Raw genomic sequence first — 17,820 nt, 5'->3', positions numbered from 1 at the left:
TCCCAGCTCCACAACCAAAGGGGACACTCTGTGATGTTCTGCTATCCCAGCGAGACCAAACGTGCCTTACTCAAGACAAATGTTCCCTTTGGTTCTGGTTTATTTATCCCGCCCTTAATCTTAATAATTAGCAGATAATGCATATTCTTTCCACTCTTTTCTCTCAGCCACGGGTTCATACATAAATATATCAAAGAGGCAAACGAATAATTATGGTAAATAAAAAAACAAAAACAAAAGAAAAACAACAACCAGAGAGGAGAAGGGAATGAAATGTGATTGCTAGGCAAAGTAAGAGTTTCCATTAGCATTTGCCAAAGCGCCATTAAATGTTATGGGCACATCAAGGCCCACAGAGCATGTTGGTCAGCACAGTGGGAGTATGACATCTTACACTGTGCAGGGCCTCATTCTGGACCGTGCAGACAGCTTCAAAAGAACTTAACCGTCAGGAAAAACAGTCTGTAGGCCTAAACCGCACGGCAAAAAAAAAAAAGACCCACTCACAACGAGATAAATGCTGAACTGACTTACCCTCGGGGGGAGAACGCGGCGCTTGATGCATTATAGCTAGTTACGCAACGTTTCTTTGATATAAACAACAAGAAGCTGATCATAATGTCCAGGAGAGGACAAATGAAACAGGCTGACTTCTACAGAGATAATGATCCAGAGCCGAGGCACCGTGATAGAAGTGATGGAGCTCTGTTGCCCATGAGGGATGTTTCGAAGCCACTCGAACGCTTGTCAGTGCAGTTTATTACTTCCTTGAAATATCTGTAAAAGAGGAACCATTGAGCAAAAGAAAACTGTTTAAGAGCTGGGGGTGTAAATCTCTTTTAATGCTGCTGATCCCTGTGTTAGTGCCGCTTCCACAAGCCGCTCGCTGTTTTCTGCTTCCCCTACGGTTCCCTCATTACGCATCGTCTAGGAGAAATGGCTACCTTTTCACTTCGCCTTCTCAAATATTGCAAAGTATAAGCGGTTTTCTAAGTTATACTGTAACTGCAGGGCCTGAGTCTGCCAAGAGTCTGTCGCTTGTACTTAGTCCACCACCCCCCCCCCCCCCCCGTCTTCTCTCTCTCTCCCCCCAACCCCTGCCTCCTTTATTTCTGTGGCTGTTGGTTAGGAGAAGCCATGTCACAAAGCCAAAGTTGTGACATACAGAGGCATGCTGTTGTAGTATAAACTTGATATGGATATTTGTGATACCGCAGGAACATCTTAGAGTGGATTCTGATGGCTACTGGATGGCTAACGTTCCAAGAAACAATGTTTTCCCTCTGCTGTGTTTTCTTCCAGCGAGGATAGATTTTGACAAGAGGTCCTGAAGCCCTCCGCTTCTCCCCCAGGTTAGGTTAGTTCCTGGTGGGATGTTTTTGTGCGGAGAGGCCACCTCTCTTTCTTATCTTCCTGTCATCTCTGTGGGACGGCAGGGCACGACTCCTTCTCTGGCTCCAGAACCACAGGCTTCCCCTGGACACCAAACCGCCGCTCCACACTAGATGTACTCTTTTGAGAGGGTGGTGGTTTAGGGTGTGTCAGAGCTTATTAGTGCCAGAATGTGTGAAAAAACCAGAGCTGGGTCGAAACTGTATTTGCAAAATACATTTTTATGGGTTGTTTCAGCTCGTCTTTAAGTGCCAGCAGCGCCGGGGTTTACCACATGAGAGCGGGCGGACAATCACGACGAAGTATGTGAAGGTTAATTTGGTCTTTTTGTGACCGACAGCTTACCTAACACCATCTGAATTTTTATGATTTGGTGAACGGCATCCCACCGCTCTTCTGGAACGGATAAAAAATAAACGACACTAAACAAAATTCATGCAACCATTATTTTCTGAGGGGGGGAGGGTGAGTTAAATAAATATCACATTTCTACCTCTTAAACCTGCTGGTTCCCGAACACAGCCCAGTCAGATGAACTCCAGTACCCCTCACTGTGGCTATTTTTAATTGAACGATCAATGTTATGGTTGGTTTGGTTAAGTTTGTGCAGCCACTTTTGACTTTTGGCTTTTCCAGCTGCGTATCCATTGACATTATCTAGCTACTTCAACTATTTCCCATTAGTTTAAGTTATTTTAACCATTTATCTGTTGCTTAAAGTTAACTACTAGTTCTCATGCTCTCTTAGTCGTGTTCCAAGTTTTGTAGTTGACTCAACGTGTTCGTAATTTCTGTTTTATTAAATTACTCGACCTACCACCGCAACCTCTCCATGTCCCCTCTTTGCGGCTGCACCCAACCGGGCACCAAGTAACCCGGGTTGGAAATCACAGATGCACCGTGACGTGACCCTTAACACTGTTTACTGCCAGTGATTATGACTCTTTGGGTGCCCTCAACACATAATAATTAACACGCAAAGAGGAGTTTGTGCAGTTTACTCGGAGATTACAGCATTTGTGAAGGAGGAAGAAAAGACGGACAGCATTACTCGTTCCTGTGTATGAGTTGTGGTGAGGCTAAAACCTATAATAAAATCATGAATGGCAGCATGTGTGTAGATAGTCCCTCACATAGACATACTTGTGGGCAATAAGAAAAACATACGCCGCGCACTGAGGCACTGAACCTGCATGCAGCACGGAGAATGTTAATAAGGATTATGGTTAATGTACTTATAATATTCATCGCAAAGGCCAAGCATGTTTTGCCGCTTTCTTTGAAGAGGCCGGAGACCTCTGCCAAGCAACACCAACTTTAATGTTTATGTTGCGGGGGGGAAAAAAAGTGTCCCTGTGTCAGATTTAACTAAAAGAAAGTGCAGCTTAAATAAGCCGGAACTCTCAAGAGGAGCAGATAGAAATTCCTTCTCTGTCAGACAGAACGAGGCTGTAATAATTTCTCTAGCATGTAAGCCGTAAAGAGATGCTGATGCCGGAGAGCGCGCCGTGACCCCGCCGACCTCGTGCCTGCTGCCTGGCCTCTGGTTAGTGTAAAGCAGCATCCAGCTGAAAGCTACCAGAGGCCTTCACGTGTATATGTGATGTTTCCAAGGAGAGATGGACCAATTAATCTGATTATAGTCGCAAATCCTCCGACATGTGTAGGCCTGTCCGCGGCCATGTGCGGTACAGATGTGTGTCCCTGTGTGTGTGTGTTTGTGTGTAAGCATGTATGTACCTGTGTGTGTCAGATAATGTGATCCTCGCACAGAGCGCGGAGGCGAAGCACAAAATCTGAATCTTGGCGGAAAATACACGACACACAAGTTGGGGAATAAAATATCTCCGGCGACATTTTTAAGATTTATCAATCGAATTAATAAAATTGGTCTTCACCCCACTCCAAAAAAAAGGAGGTTGCAAAAGAGCTGTAACTGTATGCAAATACACGCTGGGGTGAGTGATTGTTCCTCGGAAGTCAGAAAGTGACAGTTAAAAGTACCTGAAATGAAATACTGGGTGAAATAGTAAACCGTCTGTCAAAGCTTTCGCGGTCTGTTTAAAAACACAACACCCGAGCACTTAAGGGTTTTAAACAGCCTCTTTTCATTGACACGGCTATGAATATGCCTATTCTGAGAGCGATCCTTTCATTTTCAAGCCAGAGATCTGAGTCAGTCACAGCTCGCTCGTATGTGTTTGTGCCACTGACTTGCAGCGGGGGGGGGGGGGGGGGGGGGGGGGGGGGGGAGGAAGTGGAACGAGGAGCTGACAGACAGGGCCTGATACTGCACTTCCACCACAGGCCAATCCCCAGCTAACCCCTGTGCTGACAGCCAGGATGTAGCACTCATCCACAGGCCACAGCCCAGGCTCTGGGGCCCAGGAAAAGGAGAGCAAGGAGAGCAGGGAGAGGGCCGCGCTGCTGATGATAGAGGGGGGTTGGGAGGTCGGGGTGGTGGATGGTGGTTTGGGGTGGCACGCACCGCTTTCTGCCTCCAGAACAGCATGACCAAGAGGAGAATCCACAGACTGCGTCGCCTGCCAGAAGCATGTCCGACGTTTGGCCGTGTGACAGACCCCAAACTACGTGCACGCCGCACGGCTACACACACACACACACACATGAGCGTGCACGTTCACACAGGAATGCAAAAAACGCAGAAGCAAAGCTGGAACCTATAAGACACCATGAGATAAACATACTGTAAGAGAAGAGACTGTGAAAACACAGACACATCCACACCACAAACACTCAAACTTTTTCCTCAAACCAGATTTTCTGGTTACTTTACTGATTAAAGTAAAAGTGAGACGATCCAACATAGACATAACAGATGACGGTCTCATTGTGTTTTCACTGACAGAGTGCTATTACTGACAGCTCGAGTCATGTGAAACATTCATCTCGAAAATTGCTTAGGCAGAACCAACTTTTTGTGTAGTTTAACCTCCCGAGCCAGATGTAATTGATAACATGACCTCATCAAAACTTCAGCTCTCCCGATATTTGTTGCGAGACGGAGTCTTAGAAGAGCCGAAGACTCGCAGGGGTCGATAAATAACGCCGTCCTGAGTCGGTGCTGCGCAGAAGCGCGGCGGAGTGATGAAGGTTGAGAGGCCACCGGTGACCCCGGCTGCACGCTGCGAGAGGGCTCCGCTCAAGAGCCAGAGCTGTCTCTCCAGCTGGGATCACAACACAACTTTTGGAGCTCTGGTTTCAGAGCACAGCTCCGGGGCCTGGAGGGGGCTGGCGCTCCCCCTGTGAGTGAGGCTGGGCCTGCAGGGCCAAACGTTAAGGCAGACAGACACCCTAGGAGGGTCAGTCAACCCACCCACTCTCAGGAGGAGGCAGCGACAAGCACAGAGGCCAAAGAATGATCGGGGTAGCCTCAGACCACAGATTCGCTTTTTTCAAATGCTGAGTTTGGGTTTGTGTCAAACCTCTCAGCCTACTACAGCTATTTCTGTTCAGCGGGGTTTCCATTGAACCGGCCCCAGAGGCAGATTCTGTGCATAAATAATGTGCTGTAAGGCCACGAGGTTGAATCAAACAATGCTATCAGCTAAGGGAGAAAATTTAGATGAATACAGCAAACAATCCAAGCCTTCACCTGCAGCGACACATTTTTCTTATTGAGGAACCCGAATAGAAATCTCCATGCAGAGAGCGCTATGAAATCACGTATGCACAAAAAAAAAAAAACACTTTGAAAAATCTTTTTATCCCCTTATCCATCCCTTTCATAGACACCAGATCATTTTGCAGCGTTCAGGAGTCGTGGAATTTCCCCGAGAAGACGTATTGTAGCAGCTTTCTGGGAAATATTAATATCCAGCCAGCAGAGGAAAGGTAAAGGGAGAGGAGAGGGGATCAGGGGTGTACAGCGGGGGGGTTGAGGTACAGACGATCAGTATCATGGCATGGTACCTGATGATAAAATGCCTCTTCTATTGCATCTCTTTCCAAACCCTCCCCGTGCACAGTTTCTTCTACTGTTTGCCACCTTTTTTTTTTACGCAGAGCATGACGTCTGTGTTACAGCCGTCCTGAGGGACGCTGGCGGTGGTGGTGTGGTGGTGGTGGTGGGCAGCCATCTTCTCCGCACACACACTCCCCTGTCATCGCGGCTGCGCTTGCAGATTCTCCACATCTGCATCGCCTTACACCGCTTAGCCCCACTCTTACCAAGCACACCCCCCCCTCCTCCCCGTCATCATCCCTGCCTTCCCTCCCACGTCTCCACTCCCCCATCAGGATCATCCAAATATTTCCCCTCGCTGCTTTTTGAAGCTTCCATGGGTCACGGGACCTCATGCACAAATCATGCTGGCTTGCCGTGGGGGGGCCGGTCAGAGAAGACAGGAGTGAGTCAGACACACGGAAACCCAATCTGCACTGTTTTCATACGGGGTTATTTTTCTTGCCAAGACAGCCATCACCAATCAGCGGCTGGGTCTAAACAGCGAGTTTCAGGGAGCGCTTGCTGTAGATGCCGGGTCCTGGCAGCTGATTTCAACCATATTCCCCAGCCACACCAGAAGAGGGGAAGAGACAGAGAGTAAATTCAGAGAGCCTGACAGCCTGCGATGGTTTAACACGGGGGTTAGCCCCAAATACATAGCTCTGGGTTTATGTTGATGGATGGATAACAAAATCCATCTCATTGTTTGCAATAAAACATAGATGTTAGTTTTTACACTGTGACACCACACTTGCTCTGGTGCTGAATTACAATCTAGTGAAAAAAAAAGACCTGACAAATGCCAAGCCACCGGTTTTTGGAACCTGTATTTCGGAGATGCAAAGAGAAGATAACAAATACAGACGGATAATGAAAGAATCAAGTCGGCTTTACAGTGTGTGGGCACAGGAGGTTCAATACTTAATGCAGAATCTTCATAAGGGAGAATATTGGACAGGCCCCACGAAACTAGGCCGGACAGAGAGAGAGGGGGGATGAGTCAGTCAGTGTGGACCTTCCCTCCCACCTGCAGAGCACACCAGCTCAGGGTGAGAAGAGGTGCTGGGCAGGAATCTGGAAGTGCTGGTTAAAGTAATCACATTGGTTTCACTGCATCTGATCTGCAGTCTAACAGACTTCCAAACAGTTGAATGAGTAAATAAAGTGCCCCAGGGGGACTCCCGCTGGAGATGGATTACCACAAGGGTGCACACACAAAAGGAGCTGAAGCCCCACAACCCGATGTGAGCCGCAGACAAAAGCCTAGCGTTGGACCTCGACCAGGGAACCGGCAAACTTTATTAATCTCATCCTAGACTGAACCTCCTGCCACTGCGATCCATGCATGCTCGCTCTGCTCTGCTCTGCTCTGCTGCGAGCAGGTACGACGGGAACGTCAGCCCGCGTCGGACGAAGGAGTAGGTGAACATACGCACGTGTACATGAGGCGGCGTGTTCACGCCTGTGTGCGTGAGCAAACACGTTAACATACTGTAGATGCACAAATGTGTGCGCATGAGTGTGTCTACGCGTCCGCTCGAGTGCATAGACCACATAAGATGAGTCTCATGCTCACTTGGCTGTGGAGGCCTGGGTCTGGAGGGGAGACTAAGGGCCGTGGCATTCTGCAGCCCCATCCCACCCCGGCCCCATTCTTCCCCCCTTTCTGGGCCTGACACAAATAAAAGGATTAGGAGCCCCCGTTTCCGTCAGACCCTCCATTGAAGACAAAGCTCCGACCAGCTTAGTGTCACACTTAATGATAAAAGTGCAAATCTCTGTCAGTCACTTTGGGCAGGAATACCGGTATTTGGGGGCTAATCTCATTTGATGAAGATTAAAAGGGGTTAAAAAAAAAAAAAAAAAAAAAAAAAAAAAAAAAAAAAAAGAAGGGTTTTTTGCTGTTTCTGAAAAAAAAAAAAAAAAAAAAAAAGGGTGTTTTGCTGTATCGGAAAAAAAAAAAAAAAAAAAAAAAGAAGGGTTTTTTGCTGTTTCTGAAAAAAAAAAAAAAAAAAAAAAATCTATACCGCTGAAACTCGGCCAGATTTGACATGCAGCAACTCAGATGAGGTTTCTTTAAAACACAGAGTGAATGTGAGGCAGCAAGAAGAAGCTTTAGCTTAGAGACAAAGAAAGAAAGCAGCAGAGAGAGGAAGCAAGTGTGTACACACACACACACACACACACACACACACACACACACACACATGCGCCCACACCCTCTCAAAAACCTGGGGTGTATGTAGACAAACACACTGCTCTGCCCCATTCCCATGTAGAGCTAGAATGTGTGAGGCGAGTGCGAGAGTAAGCCTTGGGCACACAACAGTCTGAAAGCAGCACTTGCCACTATGATGCCAGTCCTCTCTAGTGTATCTGTGAAAAGCCTACGTGTTGGAAAAACATTCCAGAGTGGGATCACATATACACAGTTTGGGGCCAAGCAGCGATACTGCGAGCCAGCAAGCAAGAGGCCATGTCTCAATTTCTCATGCACGTTCGACCAAAGCCGTGCAAAGGGGGTTATTTCCAAAACTATAGAAGAGAAATGAGACAAACAGACCTGAAATGTGTTTTTAAAAAAAAAACTGAAATCAGGAGAGAAAACGTGTGAAAATAATGCAACATTTTCAGCGCGGAGCAAAAAGAAAAAAAATGAAAATCCGGCCTCTTCAAAATGTTTCACTGCTCTGATTCGAACATGTAATCTGGCAAATTGAAACAGAAAACATTTGCTGAGTGTGTGTATTCCTCAGCTGGCTGCTTTAAAAGAAGCCTATTACAGTATTTCACAGATTTAGCCAAAATCTAATTTGTAAATTGCATTTAATGGTTTGTGGTAGCCTTCCTTTTTGTTATGAAGAGTTGTCATGCTGTGAAAATAAACCTGAAGGCCCGAGGACTTGCAGCCAGTAATGAAAATCAGTATGTTGCACCGAGGCGAGGGGCTTTCTCTCCACCGTCACTGATTAGCATTCCCGATTGACTGACATGTCCCACTGGCTGCCTAACAGCCGGCTTTAGGAGATGAGGTTAAATTGTGGCTACCAACAAATTGCATGCTTGAGTTCCTCTGCTATCATCCAGTGTAATGTGAGCACACCAGGCAGATCCCTCTGCAGATCCTTCTCCTCCCCAGCACTACAGCTCCTCTCTCTGTCTCCCCCCTCCACACACAAAGCCACAGAGACCTCTTTCCACATCCCTCGCCACCAGTCTGGCCTCTAAAGTGGTGATGGGCATTACCGTGGCTGAGCCTCTGTGGCTTCCCATAGCGTCCAGTAAAGTGGCTTTGTGTGCACACACACACTCTGCGCCCACACAGTCGCTACTAAAACACGACGCCTTTGTGAAAATCACCTGATTTCATGAAATAATACCGAAGATTTACTGACAGCAGTGAGTGCAAACAGCTTCCATGGATGTAGCTGGTGTAAAAATTTATAACAGCACTATTCATATATACAAGAGTTCGTGTAAAACGATACGTTTAAATCAAATATTTATCACTCAAAGAGCTATTTGTAGGAACCGGAAAGCACACACACACACACACACACACACAGCAAAAAAAAAATCCAAGATGTAGTTAGTGACGCAAATAAATACAACTCCAACAGGTCCTTTAATAGGTCCAAATATGTTGAGGAGGGGGCAGTTAGCAAACCATGAGATGACAGATGATGCATCCTCGTGTGCTGCAGGGACAGGCCCGAGCCGTGTTGACATAAAACCCAATACTTCCTTACAGAGGAACGGGGCCAGCTTCGAGCTAGCTCCTTGCCGAGCACTAAAAAAATCCCAGCAAGCTGAAGCAATATTATCTGGCTTAGTGTTTCTAACATTAGATTTGTCTCTCTGTAGAGGTCCTCTTTTTATTTACCCAAGAGCAGCGGATAAAGACACATTTTTATCCTTTTTAGGGAGAATTAAAAAAGACAAAAAAAAGTTCTGCACAAAGGAACGTGCACACACCCACAGATCAGAAAATACTGTAGCACGGCTGAGCAGGGAGGAGGAGGACGCTCTTTAATTAACTGCAAAACTACCCAGCTGGGTTGACAACACAAAGTACATCCTCGGTTTTTTTTTTTTTTTTTTTTGTGGTGTGCATATGAGTGCACACAAAGTGCCAGGCCACGCGGGAGTGTCCTAGAGTGAGTAACACACACACACACACACACACACACTTGGTGAGCTAACACAGAAACCTAGCCGTCAGCATCTATCCGGCACACACACACACACACACACACTGCTGCAGCAGCAGCGTCCCAAGCACGGCTAATTAAAAAACAACAATTTCACAGGAGGGCACTCCAAACAGTTCTTAAAAAAAAAAAAAAAAAGCAGCTCTCAGCACACCGGGGGATCGTGCAGCGTACGCGGGGAGGTGAGACAGGTTCTGGGAGCTCTGTTTTTATGGCTTCATCACCACCACCACCACCGCTGTGTGTTTGTTTTTATACCACTCATACTACCGTGACCTAAATTTCATTTTTTTTTTTTTTTTTGCTTGTGAATTTTAAATTTGGTGCGTGCTGACGTGTACGGATACTTTACACATGAAACATTCTAAAATAACATTTTGCCCAGACAGTAAAACTTTATAGAGTGTAAAAATAAAAAACGTGGAATGCACCTAAGAGCAGCACGGTGTATGATACTGTTAGTTAATGTTGTGTTTTGTGGATGGAGCCCATGGCAGTTTCTAACAAGGCAGTCCATTACAGGGGTGTTGTCCAACACTTGGGTCAGTGATAGGCCTTATTACATGGCTCCCTTCAAAGCATCTGCTCGGTTAGAGGAAAGTTCTCCCCCGGGGGGGAAAAGATCTCCCTCTTTCTAATGATGTATAATTGACCTCCAAACACCAGGGCACAACAAACTCTCTCGGGGTGTTGTAATTCCACTCTACCTTTTACATACCGCCCCGTCTCGTTCGAGCTTGTTCCTCCTCTACGGCTATGACTCCCGTCCAACTGACAGCTCTGCTGCGTATTTGCCCTAAATTTTATCAAACTTGCCTTGAAATATTCGTGCAACTCCCCCACTCCTAAAAACCCCCCACTATAAATTACTATAAATTTCTCCTCTTCTAGAAAATATTTCTTTAATTTCCCCCCTCCTCAAAATGCGTCTGTACATTTGATTTTGTTTTTAGAATAATAATAATAAATATTCAAGACAGGGACGATGAGCACAGGTCAGCTGCGTGGCATAAAAAGAGGCAAACATACGGGATGAGGGCTAATAAAATCCAATCTTGTTACTATATAATTGCACTATATGGAGCAAGGTGTGCTGAACGGTGTTGGTGGGAGTTTTAATAACACCATACACAATTGTTTTCCCTCGTCTGCACTTAAACATGTTCCAAAGGTGCCAAAAAAGACTGCTTGCCAATTCCTTGATTTATTATAGCTAGTGAGAGCTGATTACGGGGCATGAATCAGTTGCTGTAGGAATGTAATTAGGCACGAAGACCTCTGTAAGGCTAGGAGCTCTCCACGCAGCCCAAAGCAGTTTGTGGGCTGACAAATGCATCTTAAATGGATGTCATAAAAGTCAAAAAGGTGCCAATTACATCTTTAAGTATCCCATCAATGCAAATGGAATAAACAAGAAAAAAAGAGAGAGAGAGAGAGAGGAGGAGATTTGTGTCTGTGTGATGGAGAGACCCTCCAGCTAACGTTTAACCTGGGAGGGGTGAGAAAAAAAAAAAGGTGGGAGAAGGAGGGTGAAGAATTAAAAAGATGTGATGAATAACAGTGTGTTGCCCAGCAGGTTGTTGTGTTTGGCCCGGGATGATCGGACTTGCCACACAAGCTCAATGCAGCAGAGAAACGCTCGCTTATACACCCAGCATTGTTCCTCAAAAGCAGAACAGCAGAAATAAAAACGCCAGCGACGACGTGGGAGCAAAAATCTCGTCCGTGTCTGCACGTTTCTCTTCCCTTCACACATCAAACAGATTTAAAAAATCTACAAGTGGACGGTCCCTGCAACAGGCATGAGAAAGAGATCCGCTCTGTCTCACCGCCGACCCGTCTCAGCCTCCAGCCACCTCTGAGCCGTGACGCCGTGACTCTGGTATCCCATAGTTACTGCTATGAATTTTCCCCATTGTTATCGGCCGACTACACTGCTGTCACAAGGCTGGATGAATGGCACGCATGGCAATAGATGTAACTCTTTGTTGCTCGCAAGGTATCTAGCAGAGAGCCATAATGTCCCGGTAATCGAAGTTGAATTGTTAAAAAAGGCCCGACACAAAAAGCTGGAAATTTAGTGACAAGCATGAAAAGCGCTCATGCGATGAGAAACACAGGGCAGGGCCCCGGGGTCCTCGCAGGGCCTGACAGCAGCCGCTCAGCGATGTTGCTCCTGTTGCTCAATATTTCTGCAGCTTTCACGTGATAATTTAATAATTCAATTTGCTAATTTATCGGCTAATGAGGCCTCATTCAGAGGGTCAAACTTTATTCTAAAAATCAATAAAACACAAAGGAGGTTCATTCTCACATTATTAGAGCTGATCTGAATTTTACACAATTATTATTTTCAGTAGCTTTAATATTAAAAATGCTGCTTTTTTAAAATTTTTATTATAGGATTTGTATTATATCATCAGAGTGTGCAGCTGTAATCACACTCCAGGATAAGTCCCAAATTGTTTTCATGTTCTCAAACCAGAAACAGCAATTTAACTTTAAATTATTAATGCTTTTAAAATTAAAAGTGTGTGCGTGTGTGTGTGTGTTTTGGTTGTGTGTGTGTGTGTGTGCGAATGTCGCGCTTGCGCAAATGGCTGAACTTTTAATTATTTTCTATTATTCGCTTGCGCAAATGGCTGAACTTTTAATTATTTTCTATTATTAGGCTTTTATTTAAATCCACGTTGGCGCGCTCGGTTTGGAGATGCGTAAAAAGCGCGCGCGGTTCTTCATTAAAATTATTGTTTTTAAACGACGAATTACGCAATAAAATTAAATAGCCGGAAATAAAATTGAATAAAAAAAATCTGAACTAAAATAAGAATAAAAAATAAAATATATAAATTTGTTCCCGTCAAATTAAAATAAAAAAAAAGAAATTTAAAAAATATTTCACGCAAACTGAGGCAGCAGATTTTCAAAATAAAATCGGAAAATAAATCCACCCTGCGCTCTGAGCTCACGGATGATGTTTTCCATATTTTGCATGAACGTAAAGCTGCTGCTGATGGTGATGATGATGGAAAAGGCCACATGATGCACACCCAGGAAGACAGACAGACATTCAGCATATTCTCGGGCCTGAGTGGGAATCACATCTTCTCGTTCCGCAGAGACAAAAACGTGGAAATATCGTGGGCCACTGTGACAATAATAAAGCCAAAGCATATGACAGTAATATATGAGCGCTAATGCGAGCGTGCTGCAGTCAGTGTGAGCACTCTGCTGCGCATATTTTCCATTTTTCTCATCTGTTTGTTTTTTATTTTTTATATTTAATCCCTTGTTCCTGTCGCTCTGTCACCGATTGCACAATTTCGCAGCAGAACAGCAGTTTCATTTCTATCAAACCTCCAGCTTTGATTTTTATTTTTACTTTTTTTACACAAATTAAATCTCATAAATTCAAATTCACGCCAGCTTTTTTTTTTTCTATGAGACACACACGAGGCCTCCAGGCCAAAGCCATCACACACTGTCTGTGTTTTTTTTTTTTTTTTTAAATCACTGCACATCAACCAAAGCAATGTAAAGAAATGCAAAGAAAAGTGTGTGTGTGTTTGAGTGTGTGTGTGTGTGAGGGAGCAGAGATTCCCTCCGCGGTGTTTGTGCTTACTGTTGGTAGTCGTGTTTGCAGTAAAGTTTCCTTTCTCTGAAGTAACAGCTGGTGGTGAGAGGCTGTTGACACACGGTACACTGCAAACACTCCTCGTGCCATGAGGAATCGTTGACCCTCATCAAGAAGCGGTCGGAGATGGGACGCTGGCATCCTTCACACACGGATGGATGATGACAGTCGGTGCCTGGGAATGAAACAAAACGGCGGAGCAGTTGTGGAAGCAGTCAGGAAAAATAAATCGAGAGGAAGGCCTGAATCAGAAGGCCTGCGCTGTGCGTGCGTAAACACAACAACAAAGCTGTAGAATTAAATTAAAAAGCTGCTTTCAATGGATGGATTTGATATTTTTGGTCCAATAAAGGCCTGCAGGTTACAGCCCTCATAAAGCCCACACATGTGTGGATCTCTCAGCTTGTGTATGGACCACAATAACACGAGAAATAAAACTATTCTCCCATTATTAGACTGTTGTTTTACGCATGTGCGTGCGTAAATATTAACCTTCATGCTCGTGTAGGTTTGAGGAGAAAAGCAGCGGTGTGCATGCATGCATGCATAGTAATGGCATCCATGCAGGAATAACAGTGAGACCTGTGCACGCAGCTCGGGAAAAATGAAAGAACTCACCGAGCATGACACCGAGCGTGGCCTGTCCCGATCGCAGGGGATGATCTTCAATTTTTATGCCGTCCAGCATGATGCACGTCTCGGACTGTTCTCCCACGGAGAGGCGCTCCAGTGACACCAGACCTGTTGCAATATCCATAAGAACACGGTCAGAGTCGACAAGGGGGGAAAAAATCCTGCGGCACACAAAGATTGTTTTTTCTTTTTTGGCTTTTTTTTTTTTTTGGAGAAAGGAAACCTGTTGAAAGCGTTTTCTGAGAGTTCCGTGTGAAACTGCAGCTCGATGGGAGCTGGAAGTGAAGAAAAAAAAACTGATGCTCGGGAGGAGAGGGAGTTAGGAAGCTCTAAAGCCGGCTACACAGATCCACGACGCGTGAGAGGAGCGTGGAGAGACAGAAAGCAAACAAGGAAAAAAAAAAAAAGGTGGAAAAACTCAGTGGACAGTCACCTGTTAGGATCACAGGACGCTTTATCTTCTTCGTCCACGAGCCGACGCGGGGAGAGAAGGAGGAGGACGCGCGCGGGGTGGAAAGAAAAATCACGCAATAACAGTTTCTGTTGCGGGTTAGAAAAAGAACTTGACAACAAATCCACATAAATAAAAAAAACCCGGAAAAAAAACAGCAGTGTGTGTTGACGTGTGTGTGTTTATGTGTATGTGTGTGTGTGTGTGTAGATGTCCCGGCAGGATCAGGCTAACTCTTTGGAAGGAACAGACGGTGCCTGGTTTGTGCCCCTGTCGCTGCAAAAGTCTGAGATCGAGATTGAAGCGAGTGGATCCTCCCACTCCTGCATGCATGGCTACACTTTTTTTTTTTCATTCCCTCCATTCACTGCCATTGGGATGCTATTGGAGCAGAGTACAGTGCACACAGTCCAATAACAACACACACACACACACACACACAGAGTGAAAGACAGGGAAGAGAAAATGATATTTTACAGGCCTGAAAAGACTGAAGCAACAACAACAACAACAATCATAGTAATAATAATAATAATAATAATAATAATAATAATAATAATAATTATGACACACTATAATTTACTATAATTTAATTATTCGGTGTGTTTATGTCTTTTATATCTCTGCCAAATGTCTTTAGCCAAATTATTAAGAGTTAAAATGATTAAAGAGAATTTTAAAAAATGTTTCATGTTCATCAGAATTTCAAAAAAAAGACAGATGAGCATCACGTGCTGTCTGTCTTTGCTCTTTTGTGTATTGTTTCCTGTGGAAGCTGCTGCTGTCCCTCCACCCCTCCACCCCTCCACCCTCCTTTCAGCTGATGCACCTGGCGATCAGCGGTGATAAGAGGAAAGACCTGAGGAGGCCACCAAGATCCAGAACCACGACCCCACGTCCTGATGATCCATGATCAGATCCAGAAAAATAATAATAACAACACCAATAATCATAATAAGTTATTTTAGAGGAACACGTCACGCTTTGGATCCTCAGGCCTGAAAAATCCAAATCCATCATTTAAAGACACACACACATATTTATGTTTATGTATCCATCATTTAAAGACACACACACATATTTATGTTTATGTTTATGTTGCTTATGGACGTTCCAGGGGTTTTTTTTCCAAGTTCAAATTTTGAGGAATAACTGGGTGATTTTATTTATTTATTTATTTATTTTTTGTCATCATGTGATCAAGACGTCTGAAAGGTGCAGGACTGTGAGGCCTGTCTGAAATTACAGGGCTGCTAATGGGATTGTGCGCCGCTTCTCGTGTCACACTGCAGGACAGACTGACTGTGATCAAAAAAAAAGGAAGGAAGGAAAGAAAAGGAGCAACGAGAGCAGACAGACAGGAGGACAGACAGGAGGACAGGAGGAATCATATCCATGTCTATATGCTCTGATCAGCTCGTGGCCTCCTGATGCGCTTTAATCCAATTAGAATAATAAAAAAACGACCTGCTCAATTAAAGATAATAAAGACATAACAACAACAATATTATTACTATTATTGACACTTGAAATGATGCAGTAAAAACTACTTCTCTTACAGGACAGGTGAAAGCACACCCACGTGTGTCTCCACACCGTCCACACCGTGTGTTTACCTTCGGTCCCCGGGTCTGTCCGCGCTCTGCTCCCGCTGTCCCTTTGTGCAGCATCAAGGCGCTGACCTGTAGCCCAGTTAGAGCCTGAACACTGAGCAGATTGTTGGCGTTGCCCTCTGCCGTTCAGCGAGAGAACAGCTGCAGGAAACAGAAAGGATGGAGGCAGCACTGCATGTTTCAAACATATTTATATTTACTCTGTTACAATGAGTCCATACCTGCCTGTCATGAAGTCCACCACCACCTCCACCCTCCTCCTCCTCCACCTCCTCCAGGCTCTTTCCTTCTATTTCCAGCACTTCTATCAGCATGGGGTCAATTACCTCCGCCTCGCACTATATTGGATTATCTTTCCACTAAGCAGCATTATGAGCAGAGCAGCATCAATACAACATAATCAATACATTTTTAGAAACATATGAAGTCTGTGTCACCCCCCCTGACCTCACACACACACACACACACACACACACACACACACACACACACACACACACGTCTATTGAGCAGTTATCGGTCATCAAACATTCATTCAATAAATCAATCCACCAACTTTTTTTTTTTTTTAGCCGGCGGTGTTTTAATGAGGCTGCGCGTGACAAGCCCTCCTCCACGGGAAGATTGAGAGCAAACGTTGCAGCAGGTGTGTGTGTGTGTGTGTGTGTGTGTGTGTGTGTGTGTGTGTGTGTGTGTGTGTGTGCAGCAGTCACACAAAGCAACGAACTCTGAAAGTTTTTAGAAATTATCCAGAACTGTTGCATCCAGCAAAGGGGGAGGAAAGAAAAGAGGTAAGAGCTGATTACAACGCGTCTTTGGAGCTGTGCGTATTTACGCACAAGGCTGTGTTCGATCAGGGGAAATATTAAAGAAGAGGTGAAGTGGTGTGGGAGAGCAGATAATTTTTTTTGGGGGAAAAAAGGCGAAAATCTGTGAATATTTAAATGTAGAAGCGGGAAAAAATGCGCAAAGTTTGGATTCAAATTGCGCAGATTTGATTTTTTCTATTTTCCAAAAAAGCGCAAAGTTTGGAGAAAAGTGCGCCAATAACAAGAAAAAAATCTAATATTATAAGTGCTAATTATCTATTTCAATAAATCATTCATGTGAATGTATCCTGGAAAAATGATAACTGACCCTAAATCAGCTCATGCTCACGAACAAATCGAATTATTTCAGCACTTCGTTACAATTTGAATCGAATGAAAAGAAACGCATCAATCAAACGATAAATCATAGAAACATATCGATAATTCATCCGCTGTAATCACATTAGAAGACAGCATTCAGTCCGTGTCAGGCCTCGAGCCTCAGGCTATAATCAATGTTTTAAAATAATAATAAAAATAATCCACAGAGTGAAAATATATTAAACTGAATATGTAGAAATAAACTCTTGTTTTTAAAAAGTTAGAATATGAATATTATTCACGGTGGCGCACAGAAAACGCGCAGAGAAGAATTTGAAATAAAAACAGAGGAGAAGCCTTCTTCACCTCCTCCTCCTCCTCCTCCTCCTCCTCCTCTGCTCCTCACAGGAGAAACTCTGAAGACATAATGGCTCCCTAAATTGCACGAGTGCAGGACTTTGATAGTTAACTCACTTTGATGTTTTAATGAGTGTTTCGAAGCTCTTTTCTTTTCTTTTTCTTTTTTTAAAGAAGGTTAATTTGTTTACTGCACACTGCAGCAGCAGCAGCTCACAGTCTGCAGCGACATGCATGCAGCGATTCATCCGCGGGGGGAAAATGTCGTTTCATATTCGTCTTTTGGAGACTCAGGCGGCTCCAGGACGCGTCCCTCTCCCTCTCTCTGGGCTGATTGGAGGTTTGCACTGCGCCAATTTGCGACAACTGGAATTTCATCCGTCTTTGCTGAGTCTGAAATATTTTTATTTTAGTTTTAAAAAATGAAGACAG

At 44.6% G+C, this 17,820-nt stretch overlaps 1 protein-coding gene across 5 annotated transcripts in view; it reads right to left on the bottom strand.

Moving 5' to 3' along the window:
- Window positions 1–16,328, bottom strand: part of lmx1bb (LIM homeobox transcription factor 1, beta b) — a 47,162-nt gene extending 30,834 nt beyond the window's left edge. Inside the window, exons 1-4 of one of the 5 annotated variants that reach the window (XM_019274609.2) lie at window positions 16,123–16,328; window positions 15,905–16,042; window positions 13,823–13,945; window positions 13,193–13,379 (exon numbers count right to left, since the gene is read on the bottom strand). In XM_019274609.2, coding sequence (XP_019130154.1) covers window positions 13,193–13,379; window positions 13,823–13,892 — 257 coding nt within the window. In that variant the 5' untranslated portion in view covers window positions 13,893–13,945; window positions 15,905–16,042; window positions 16,123–16,328. Of the gene's footprint in view, window positions 1–13,192; window positions 13,380–13,822; window positions 14,699–15,904 lie in introns of those variants that run through there. The other 4 variants (XM_027272947.1, XM_019274608.2, XM_019274607.2 and 1 more) reach the window with 4 other exon arrangements.
- Window positions 16,329–17,820: the final 1,492 nt, after the last annotated feature.

The sequence above is a fragment of the Larimichthys crocea genome, chromosome III, assembly GCF_000972845.2.
Source record: "Larimichthys crocea isolate SSNF chromosome III, L_crocea_2.0, whole genome shotgun sequence".
NCBI lineage: Eukaryota > Metazoa > Chordata > Actinopteri > Sciaenidae > Larimichthys > Larimichthys crocea.
This window is presented reverse-complemented; position numbering and strand designations above follow the sequence as displayed.